Source organism: Sus scrofa, chromosome 7 (assembly GCF_054392235.1).
Source record: "Sus scrofa isolate SSC_HxYL_T2T_F1_AM1 chromosome 7, Sscrofa_HxYL_maternal_Yorkshire_Landrace_v2.0, whole genome shotgun sequence".
In the NCBI taxonomy this organism is placed as follows: domain Eukaryota; kingdom Metazoa; phylum Chordata; class Mammalia; order Artiodactyla; family Suidae; genus Sus; species Sus scrofa.
In genome coordinates this window covers 114,963,841-114,975,846 of record NC_139389.1, presented here as the reverse complement: position 1 = coordinate 114,975,846, position 12,006 = coordinate 114,963,841, and the positions used below count along the sequence as shown (strand labels likewise).

At 40.2% G+C, this 12,006-nt stretch overlaps 1 protein-coding gene across 5 annotated transcripts in view; it reads right to left on the bottom strand.

The window, feature by feature from the left end:
* Window positions 1-12,006, bottom strand: part of TSHR (thyroid stimulating hormone receptor) — a 157,676-nt gene that overhangs the window by 34,640 nt on the left and 111,030 nt on the right. For all 5 annotated transcript variants that reach the window (XM_021098307.2, XM_084966753.1, XM_021098308.2 and 2 more), the window contains 1 exon segment: window positions 1,573-1,650. In XM_021098307.2, coding sequence (XP_020953966.2) covers window positions 1,573-1,650 — 78 coding nt within the window.

Below are 12,006 nucleotides of genomic sequence, written 5' to 3'. Positions count from 1 at the left end.
TATATTCCCATATGGTACAATGGATTTTCAAGTCACTCTGCCCTCTTATAGGGAACCCGTGTGTTAAGATAAGGCCATTAACCCACTTACTTGGGTGCATTCCATCTAAAAGTGAAGTGAAACTGTTAAAAGTGAGGATGGTAAGTCTTTGAGACAGTAGATTATCCACTGTTCTCTTTGGATGCATCCATTCTCTACCTAACACCTGAGGGACAGTGATGACCTATATGTAAAATATTAGTAAAACTTCATTTATCCTTATTTTTTTTTTATTTTTTTAGGGCCACACCTGCAGCATATGGAAGTTCCCAGGCTAGGGGTCGAATTAGAGCTGCAGTTGCCGGCCTAAGCCACAGCCATAGCAATGTGGGGTCCGAGCCATGCCAGCAACCTACACGACACAGCTCAAGGCAATGCCAGGTCCTTAACCCACTGAGTGAGGCCAGGGATCAAACGTGTATCCTCATGGATACTAACTTGTCTGGTTCTTAACCTGCTGAGCCACAATGGCAACTCCAATTTATCCTTATTTTTAAATGGAACTGCTTTGTATAGATGGAACCTCTACTATTTCTGTTTGCCTCTGACGGATTGTTGTGTGCTTCTCCTGGGGAGCTGTGTTCCACATTGACAAGGACTTGACTAGATGCTCAAGAAAGAAATTATAAACTAAGGCAAAACCAAGGGGATGGAGAAGATGGCACCAATAAAGAGGCTTGAGGGAGACAGAATCAATAGCACTTGATCGTTAGATGTGGAGGTATAAATCAGAGGAAATGGGAGTTCCCGTCGTGGCGCAGTGGTTAACGAATCCGACTAGGAACCATGAGGTTGCGGGTTCAGTCCCTGCCCTTGCTCAGTGGGTTAAGGATCCGGCGTTGCCGTGAGCTGTGGTGTAGGTTGCAGACGCGGCTCGGATCCCGCGTTGCTGTGGCTCTGGCGTAGGCCGGTGGCTACAGCTCCGATTGGACCCCTAGCCTGGGAACCTCCATATGCCGCAGGAGCGGCCCAAGAAATAGCAACAACAGCAACAACAAAAAGACAAAAGACAAAAAATAAAAAATAAATAAATAAATAAAAATAAATCAGAGGAAATGCACAAATAACTATTCTTTCCACCCTAATTTAAAATATGTTTACATCCCCTCTTTTCCAGTGATTGTAAGTTTTCTCAGATATGAATCCAACTATTCACACTCCTCCTTTTGTGTGTCAGGCATTGTGCAATGCATACTCATTTTTCAGCAGAGACTAGAATGCACCTATTTGTAGACCTCATGCCTCAGAATTTTGCATATACCAGTTGCCAAAAAATGTCTTTTTTTCACAATAGGTCCTTCATGAATGTCCATACCAAGGTGACTGTCTGGTCAGGCATTTCTGAGTCTCAAAGTACAAGGACTTTCTTCTAAGCAGTAGCCTATACAGCTGGATGGAAAAGTACCAGCAGAAGCCTTTATCTAAGACAACAACATTCCCCACCCATAAACATCATCAGCTGTTCTTCTTAATGCCCCCTGCTTCCAAGAAAAGGGACAAAGGGACAAATATTCTTTTGTATGCCTTACTCACAGCAAGGTTGGTCCACTGAAAACTCCTCCAAATGCATCTTTGTCAATAACTGTCAGGTATTTATTCTTGTTCAGGTAACTAGAAAGAGAGAGGTTGAGAGAGAGAATTGATTAGGTGAGGGTAAGCAAATTAATATAAATACCAAAATAAAATGGGAGCATGATATCCCTAGCTATTAACTGTTTTTTAAGAATTTGGAAAACATATAACCTTCTGGCTTAAGCACTCAAAAGATTCTAGGTTTCAGCTGTGCAATGTTTATACACATTAATTATGGCAGAAGTCTTTGAAAATTTGAATGTTTATGATTTAGTTTGCATATCTAGATTTTATAAAAGTTGCTTACCTGGCCAATGGCACTGAATTTTTCAATCATCTTCAATACCAACTAAATTAAATTTTGTGTCTCAACACTGATCAATATTTCCACTTACTTTTAATGACTGGGCTTCAATCAGGTATTCAATAAGGGTAGTGAAGGTGGGTAGTGGTGATGGGGACTGTCAGAGATTCAAATCTTTTATTTGGGGCATGGTTGCCAGATTTAGCAAGTTTAAATATGCGAGATGCTGAGATTAAGCAATAAATAATTTTTTAGTATAAGTATTTCCCAAGTAATTTTTTTTTTTTTTTGGTCTTTTTGCCTTTTCTAGGGCCGCTCCCCGGCATATGGAGGTTCCCAGGCTAGGGGTCTAATTGTAGCTGTAGCCGCCAGCCTGCACCAGAGCAACAATGCAGGATCTGAGCCTCATCTGCGACCTATACCACAGCTCACGGCAATGCCAGATCCTTAACCCACTGGGCAAGGCCAGGGATCAAACCTGCAACCTCATTGTTCCTAGTTGGATTTGTTAACCACTGAGCCACGACAGGAACTCCCCAAGTAACTTTTTGAAACATTCTTATACTAAAAAAGTAATTTGTTGTTTATCTGAAATTCAAATTTAATTGGATGGCCTGCATTTTCTCTGGCTATCTTATTTTGTTGGGGGCAGGTTATACAGATAAGATTATAGAGTATACCTTTCATGGAAGGGACTTACTGGGCACACTGATCTTTCCATTTTGAGAACACATTGGGCATGTGAGGATAAAATAGTTTTGAAGTGATTTAAGTGACAAAGTGATTCTAAAACATAACAGTATCTCCAAATGGATGAAAGTTTCCAAGGATTCTGAAGGATAGGCTTTGTTCCCCTAACTTTTTTAGAAAAAAAAAAAAAGTTGTCTAAAAAGACACAAAGCATAATACATATAAATATATAATTACATCTGTAATTCTTATAAATGATCTCAATTTATAAATGTTTAGAATAATTCACCACATAGCCTAGTTGATTTAAGAGGGAGTGAGTCCATCTGGTGATGCAAAATGAATACAGCAGAGGCCATTAGGATATCTGCTTAGATACAGATATGCTTCCATCCTTCTATTTATGGTGATTGTTCTTTATGATGGAAAATTCTCAAGGATGATGGTTTATAAGAATAGTGTGAGATGAGGACTCTGGTTCAGAAAGTTTCCTTTTCCAGAGCCCTCAAGAGTAATCTCCTCCTGGTTAATTGGCTGTCCCCTTTCTAAATCAGAGTTAAGGAGAAGGAGGGTGGCTTTTTCTGTGGCTGAGCCATAGGGAGGTAGCCTCTGTCGCTCTTCAGAAGCAAAAGCAAAAACAGTGCTGCCGTGAGGTTCCTGCCTTCAGCTTCTCCTGGTCCAGCAGTGCTGTTCCTCTCCAGTCCTTTGTAGAGGATGGAACTTAGAATAAGAGAGGGTAGCCTCAGAGCCACAATTGGGTCTTCATTGGAGCAGTTGGAGGAAGATGGTTTTCCCAACCGCCAATGAAATCTCCCTCTTCTGGGCAAGATGAGGGATTAACCAAATGACAAGTACCATGACTCCATACAGTGCCATCTCATAAATCGGCATACATTTGGTGATCTTTTATATTTTTTCTCAAATCCAGGTTGAAAGAACTATCTTAATCTAAAGTAGCCACCACCAATTTTCCTCACTGCACTCTTTATTTCCTCTATGGCATTATCACAATCTGTGACTACCTTGTTTATTTACTGTTTACTTTTTCATTGTCTGTCTCCCCAGGCAGAATTTAAGCTGTCTCATTACTGTATCACCAGTGCCAACTTTAGTGCTTCCAAAGCTGTTTATCAAATAAGGAATAAATGAGTGGATAAAAATATCAAATGCACCTCTCCTGCAAAGTAATGAGGCAGGTTATGTTAAACTCTTAATTTAAGAAAAAAGTAATGGAGAATCAAAGATAGAAGACTCAACACAGGGTGTGGTGATCAATGACTTTTTCAATGGTAGCGACAAGCAACTGGTTTACAAACGCTACAAAGGTATGGTCTACATGTGACCTCGTCAGGCAGTGGCTGGATACCAAGCTTCCAAGGTATCGTTAAGTCTAAAATGGATTGGCGGGGGATGGTCATTTAATGTAGTCTATGTACAAAGACCAAAGTAAGATGCTCCAGCAGCCAGACTGTGCCTTCTGGATGAATGGCTACCATGTAAGACTCTCATTCACAAGCTTCATTGTTTTACTCTCCTTCAATCTGCAGTGTCTACGGAGTTCATGGCTAGAGCAGGCAAAAGCCACCGTGGAGAAACAACAGTGGGAGAAAAGATCTTGAACAGCAGGATTTTGTAAAAAGACAACTAACAGCATAAATGCCACACTGGCTCGAGGCTCTTTCTGTATTCTTTGGACCAGGCAACTTGAAGATAACATTCTATTCCCAGACTGCTGAAAATCAAATACGGACTGGTGAGCTCATCTCAGTTTTTCCTCTTCATATCTGACGGCCACAAGTAAAAATGGGCTTGCTGTAATCATTAGAAATTGTTGTAAAACTAAATAATTGCTTGTCCAATTCTGCAGTGTTTTCATCTGACATTCAATATGCCCCCAAGGATAAGGGGGCTGGTTGATAAGCGCAGCAATTTACCAGAAACACTGCAGAAGATTTTAAGCGGGGAAAGCCAGCCAGAGTCCAGGAGGGGAGAAGGAGGAAGAAGAGAGGGTGCGGCCAACTTGAACAGAGATGAACTGAGTCTTGGGGGAGGCTGTGTTCTCTAAAACCAACAGGGTTGTTTGGGCACTTCGTGTTTTAGAGATAATTAGATGCCTAAAAGTGAAACCATCACCCTGCCTTTAGCAGTTTGGAGCGCTGTCTTATTATCACATGTTATGATAATGCCATGAAGCTATAATCTCAGGTTCAGACGGCTGACCCTACCTCTCCATCTGAAGAGAAGGGGATGGGGTGGGGAAATGTGTCTATAGAAGCTTTAATATCTGAGAAGAATGTGCTTCTATCAGCCCCATTTATCATGTCATGTTTACTGGGGATGTCAGGTTAGTTAAACAGATTCCTTGGCCCTGATTTATACTGTTTCCTCTGGAATCCACATTCTATAAGCCTGCTTGGGTATATCAGTCACAAATCTTGGTAGGTTATATAGGTAAACTACTCCAGACAATGATTATTTTGTAGGGAGGATATGTGTGTGTGATCATCTAAATTATCTCTTGCAAGGATAAGATTAATGCAAATGAACTTAAAAGAGTAGAAAGTCTTAGAGTCTGAGGTGAAAGGAAAGACTTCTTGAAATGCAGGATTTCTAATACAAATACTGGGAAGGGCTTGTGAAAAAGGCCTGGTATCTCCTTTAAAAATAGTATAGACACGGCTACATTTGTGTGTTCAATGCCTTTTCACTCTTGGGAGTATTTTATGCCTCTTTGAGAACTTCTTGGAAGGAATGAAGTTCTTCCTAGAAAAGACACGTCAGGTTTTTCATATGGGAATTGGGGGGCTTCTTAACTGTGCTGTGTATCTCACAGTCAAGGAAGAACAGTGTGGTCAGAAAAACAAAGATGGTCAGGAATGAGCTGGGGACAAATACCTAATTGACAAATAGATATGGCTCACATCCTTGCGCATCGAACTGACACTTGGAATATAACAGCCGTTCAGTAAAAACATGCTGGATGAATAAGTGAAAGTCAAGTTGCTGGTAACTCCTAGCTCGGGCACCCTCTAGATGAGGACGTGTTAGAGGGAGAAGTATGGGACACTGTGGCAAGGAGAGTTGTGGTTGCTGCTGAGGTTTGCTCCCTGGGGAGTTTTGGAATACATTTCAGCTCCAAGATGGAATTTCAGCCTGCATTTCCATAATCCCTTTAGGGGAAACAGGCTGACACCTGTTTATGTTGTGAGAGTCCCATGGGAATACTTCACAGCAAACTGTGTTTCCCTCTCAGTATCAGTTACCTGGACAATTAAAGAGAACCCCTGCCCAGCCCTTATTGCTTTATGAAATCCTTCTGGTAGCAGAAATCAGGATACCTGTCTGTAAACAGTCACAGGTGAGAAAATGCTCAAGGTTTCAATAGACAGGTAAAAGCCAGCCTTGGAACATATCCTACAAGCTGTTCAAATACTTTCTCCATGAGAAATAACAGCCTCCTTAATCCCATAATCTTCTCTATCGCCATCTTTTCCCAGTGCTCCAAACTGCAGTGTTTTGCTTGTAATAAGATCATGTGTGATGCTAATTAGTACGTGAATTGTGTTGACTTCTCTGTTTATAATGATTAGTGTTTCAGTATGTTCTTAGCACATCAAAATGGCATTTTTTTCCCTGCCCAATTGTTTACTGTCAGAGAGTAGCTTGTTGCTAGAGTTTGACAGTGGAAAATACAATACAGAGTATTAGACATTCTGAAATAAGCAACATATCCCATGCCAGATTGTGTGGAGAGGGCAGAAAAGAGCTTCCAAAGAGTGAATGTGTGATTTAACTTGTGACTGAGAGCAGTTCAACTTCTGTTGAGCAAAGGATGCTTGTATTATTATTAATTTCACATCTGAGTGATGACAGTGTGCTTAGTTCCATATGAGATCACAGGACCATGTACTTTCACTCATCTGCCATAATTTTCATGAACTTTTAACTAATCACCCAACTGCTGCTGAGGCATCAGTGCTTGTTCTCAATGTGGAATGTGTCCAACTTGGCTGCAATCATGTTCTTCAGTTACACTAAAAAAATAGGTCTAAGTGAGGTCGAATCTGCTAATTTCAGTAAATTTACATGAGGCAGATGATGGGGAATCATTACTCTTTTGGAGAACCAATTGCTTAAATTAGAAGTTAAACTGTTTGAACAGGAGTTCCCACTGTGGTTCAATGAGTTAAAGACCCAACATAGTCTCCAAGAGGATGCAAGTTTGATCCCTGGCCTCGCTCAGTGGGTTAAGGATCTAGCATTGCTGCAAGCTGTGGCATAGGTGACCAATACAGCTTGGATCCAGTGTGGCCATGGCTGTGGCACAGGACTTGGCTGCAACTCTGATTTAATCCCTAGCCTGGTAACTTTCATGTGCCACAGGTGTGGCCGTAAAAAGAAAAAAAATATTTGAACATGTTTCTGGAGAATTTACCAAGTTGCTAACATGCCATATAGGATCTTTGAACACTATTAGGGTCATTATAGGATCCTGACGTGTTTATATTAGTTTTAAATCACAATTATTATTGAGAATATGTTAAAAATCACAAAGTTAATACTATTTCCTGATTACTATGGAAACCTGACCTCTGTTTTCTCCATTTACGGCTCAACTCTTATCTTCCAGGCCTCCTTGTCATGATTATCTTTATTTTTTCTTGGATTTACATGATACCTTTCACTGAAGTGCCTAAATCTAAGAAAAAATTAGTTTCCATCAACCAGGAATCAGAAACATAGGGTATAATGAATAGATGGAATATTGTTTTATAACAGGAGTAGACATTTAAGTTTAGATTCAAAGTAGTGATTGGAAAATAAAGATCTTTGTTTTATCTCATGATTGGATCTGAACATTCAAACCCTAAAATATTTTTATTCAGATACTTATCTTCATCCCATGCCTGCCATTTAACCTTTACCAGGATTTGGGAAAAACAGACTTCATATTCATCATACAATGGTCATCCTCACTGAATACCTACATCTAGACCAAAGGTCCACAAACTAACCATCAGGTTACATCCTGCCTGCCACCGGTTTTTGTAAATAAAGTTCATGGAAACACAGCCACACTCATTTGTTTTTATGAATTGTCCATGGCTGCTTTCACACTACAGTGGTGGAGGTGAGTAGCTGTGACTGAAATCACATGACCCACAAAGCCTAAAATACTTGTTAGCCTCCGGCCCTTCACAGAAAAAGTTTGCTGATCTCAGACCTCAACTCCTAAAAATCAAGAAACAAATGGTTCACTCAAATATTTCCTGCATTTGTTTAACCATTCCAAATGTCACCTAAAAATCTCAAGAAAGTATGTGAAAATGGTGCCTTGATTTCTTTCCTATGTTTCAAGGGGTAGTTACAGTGATGAGAACAGACTATAATTCGGGGAATGAGTGAATTAAAATCCACTGTCTCTAAGGGAATAACTCTCTCCCATCAGCCAGGCTTCTCACAGAACCCATGTATGGTCTGAGGAGAAAGCTGTCAGGAAGGTAAAGATGGTCTCTGTACATGAGCCCTTCATAGGTTTAACTTTGCAAGACCACAATATGATCTGAAACTTTACTGGCTCTTAGATTTTTCCACAGCTTGCTTCTTGAATAAGCCTTGTTAAATTGACCTGCCTCCCAACAAGTTGCACTATCAAAAGATTCTTTTTGGAGTTCCCATTGTGGTTCAGCAGAAACGAATCTGACTAGCATCCATGAGGACGTAGGTTTGATCCCAGGCCTCACTCAGTGGGTTAAGGATCCGGTGTTGCCATGAGCTGTGGTATAGGTTGCAGACATGTCTTGGATCCTGTGTTGCTATGGCTGTGGTGTAGGCCAGAGGCTACAGCTCCGATTTGACCCCTAGCCTGGGAATCTCCAAATGTCATGGGCACAGCCCTAAAAAGACAAAAAAAAAAAAAAAAATCTTCTGGAGTAGCTTTCCCCAAAAGTGTTCTCTGAAACACCAGTCCAGAGAAATGCTCCTGAGCTAAGAGCTCCCTAGGAAGCTCTTGCATACTCTATCCCCTTCTTAGATACTAGTTATTCAGATTATTCTCTCAAAAGACCCAGGAAGTCCACCTGTATACTTTAACTTTATAAGGTAATTAATAGCCCATTAATTTACCATGGACTATAGTTTGGGAAATGCATGTTCCCTCATCTCTTCTCTTACCCCAAAAGTTGGAGAGAAGTTGGGCTAGAAATTACTGTTCCATTGTTAGTTTTCCATTTTTTTCAATAGAAAATTCCTCTAAGTCCTTTGATATTCTGCAGCTAACTTAATGACCAAAACCATAAAATTATAGGCTACTAGACTTACTTACACTGATATCCACTTAGCACAGCAGCCTGATAACAGAAGATTCACTTCGGTAATCTTTTTAGTCTCTGTGGAATTCTCTAAACATGACCAAGAGGCCAATTATGAGCAGGCATGAGATGTTTTGAGGCAAAATAATGAACATACATGGCCAGACTTTAACCCCAATTCTTTGAATTTAATAACATTTGATCATGCCAGCCTTTTCATCAAGGTTCCCTTCAAACTCTGACCTCATTCGGGAGCTGGTTGAGTTGGTGACCTGGCTGTACTGGATCTCATTGACAAATGACACTGTGACTTGGCGGGACTGTTCTCTGAAACTTCTACTGGTTGTGCCTTGAGTCTTGAGTGACCTTTTTTCTCTCACATGTGTCTACTCTTCCCAGATGCAAGATATTTAAGCTTCTGTGTTTCATGTCTTTAATAGAATCTGTGTAGATATTCTCCTAGGCTGAGAAACTAGTAGCCAGAGGATCTCAGTGTCCAAGCCTTAGCAGTGACTGGTAAAGTCAGCAACAATGAATCCCAGCATGGCACAAGGAAAAGAGCCTTGAACCAGGGATCCAGGTCGTGGCTTTGGCTTGGCCACTAGATAGATCCATCAATTGTAAAAATCCATTTTTCTAAAGCCATTCTGGGTTCCATTCCCTTTATTTGTAAAATGTGATTATTGGACAAGAAGAGTGATAACCTACTCCACAGCTATAATTCTTGACATTTGCTTTACACTGGACTCACCTGGGGAGATATTGAACTCCCCATGCCCTGGCTAAACTCAGACCAATTAAACCAGAATTTCTGGTGGTAAAACCTAGGCATCAGTACTTCCAAAATGCTTCAGATGATTGGAGTTTTCAATCAATACTGAGAACCATGCTCCGTAGGCCTTAAAGTCTAAATTTTATATTCAAATCTCTGCCCTTAAAAATGATAACTGAGAGCCATTGAGGGTGAAACCTTCTAATGAGTAAATATGGAAGGATAAAGAAGCAAATGATTGAAAGCAAAAATCCTCATCTTGGGCATTAAAGTCATTTGCTTGTGGAATAAGAGAAGCTTTAGAAATGAATTACTGTATATCCAAACTTGGTTTCTAGGCCTTCTTCTCATCCGGAATTCTGGAAAGATAGTTTGGGTTCAAGCAAGAATCAGTGGGACACACTGAATTCAGGAGCCATGTTATCATCTCTGGTCTCCCTAGTTGAAGGTTTCTTTACTGTCCCTACCCAACCCTTGCTAACATGGTTCTCTTCCACCTTAATGCTAACATCTTGATGACCCTGAGGTCTAGAACAGTGTGACAGTCTTCTGAAATCTTTATACCCTAAGTATCACAAACCGTCTTATATTATTATTATTATTACTGTTATTATTATTATTATTTTGCTTTTTAGGGCCACACCTGCCACATATGGAGGCTCACAGGCTAGGGGTTGAGTAGAAGCTGCAGCTGCCAGCCTATACCACAGCTACAGTGATGTGGGATCTGAGCTGCATCTGCGACCTACACCACAGCTCATGGCAATGCTGGATCCTTAACCCACAGAGCAAGGCCAGGGATCGAACTTGCATCCTCATGGATACTAGTTGGATTCGTTTCCACTGTGCCACAATAGGAACTCCAAATTGTCTTAATTGTTTTGAGAAGTCTTAATTCCTCATTTCATGGAAAAGTTTCATAGAAGATTTGAACTGGGAAGATCATTTCCCCTAAGGTCGGCGGGTTTCTAGGAATAATTAAAGAGAAAAACATTTGGTTAGATTCATGTAATATTAAAATAGACTACTAATATGTATATATATACACACACATATTTATGCATTTTAGAGCTGCGCAAGGAAGTTCCCAGACTAAGGGTCCAATTGGAGCTACAGCTGCTGACTTACACCATAGCCACAGCCACAGCAACACGGGATCTGAGCCGTGTCTGTGACCTACACCACAGCTTACAGTAATGCTAGATCTCTGACCCACTGAGCAAGGCCAGGGATCTAACCCACATCCTCATGGATACTCTTCAGATTTGCTTCTGATGCGCCACCATGGGAACTCTCAATAATTTTTTTAAATGTGATAAATCAAGGGAAAATCCTGCTTACATCTCCAAGCAAGGATACTAAGTGTTCAGTTATTTACAATCTGAAATGCATATTTTGAATTGGGTACATTAGTATATTTCTAATATACCCTGACCCTTGATACTGCTGTCCTTAAGTTGACCCCACCAAAATGTATGTTTAGTGTGATGAGAGAGAACATTGGTCTTGTTCATATTGGTGTTGCTAATGAATAGCACAGTGCCAGGATCCTTGAAGGTGTTTGATAAATATGTTGAAAAATAAATGAAGGATTATGTGAGACTTGTATGATAAAGTTAACAGGGATATAGGGTCTCTCCAATACGGTAAATATATTTTATGTAAAGTATTCATGTTACTCAACTGAGTCTTTTCAGACTTCTTCTATAATTACATATTTTAAAAATGACTAATATCAACCCAAATGAGCCCCCAATTAGACAATCTAGAGAAAGGTACTCTGATCTTCACTTGATAAAGACGACTAGGAAATCCAAAAGCCTGGTAAAGAGTGAGACCCGACTTTAAATAGAACTTAGGAAGCCATGCCAAGGTATAATGACCTCAAAACTTATTAGTATTTATTCTTTAAAAATGGAATCATACCCACCAGTGACCCTAAAACCAGAATAAGCCACTTAATCCATGTGTGTGTGTGTTTTATAACCAGGGCCCCCACTTATGGTTGGGCAGATTGGTTTACCTTACCTGCTAAAGCGTGGTCAGTGGACCACGAGCAGTATCACCTGGGAGCTTGTTAAAAATGCAGAATCCTGGGGCTCACCCCAGATCTACTTAATCAGATTCTTCATTTTAACAGAGGGTTTATATGCTCAATAAAGTTTGAGAAGCACTGACAGATCTAGAACCATAGGCCTTCAGATTTTGCAGTGATTATTTCCAGAATATAAAACAACTATGTATAAAATATTTAAAGGAAAAATAATGGAATTATATGAGCAAACAATTTTTTAAAAAGCAAGAAGTTCTGCAGTTGA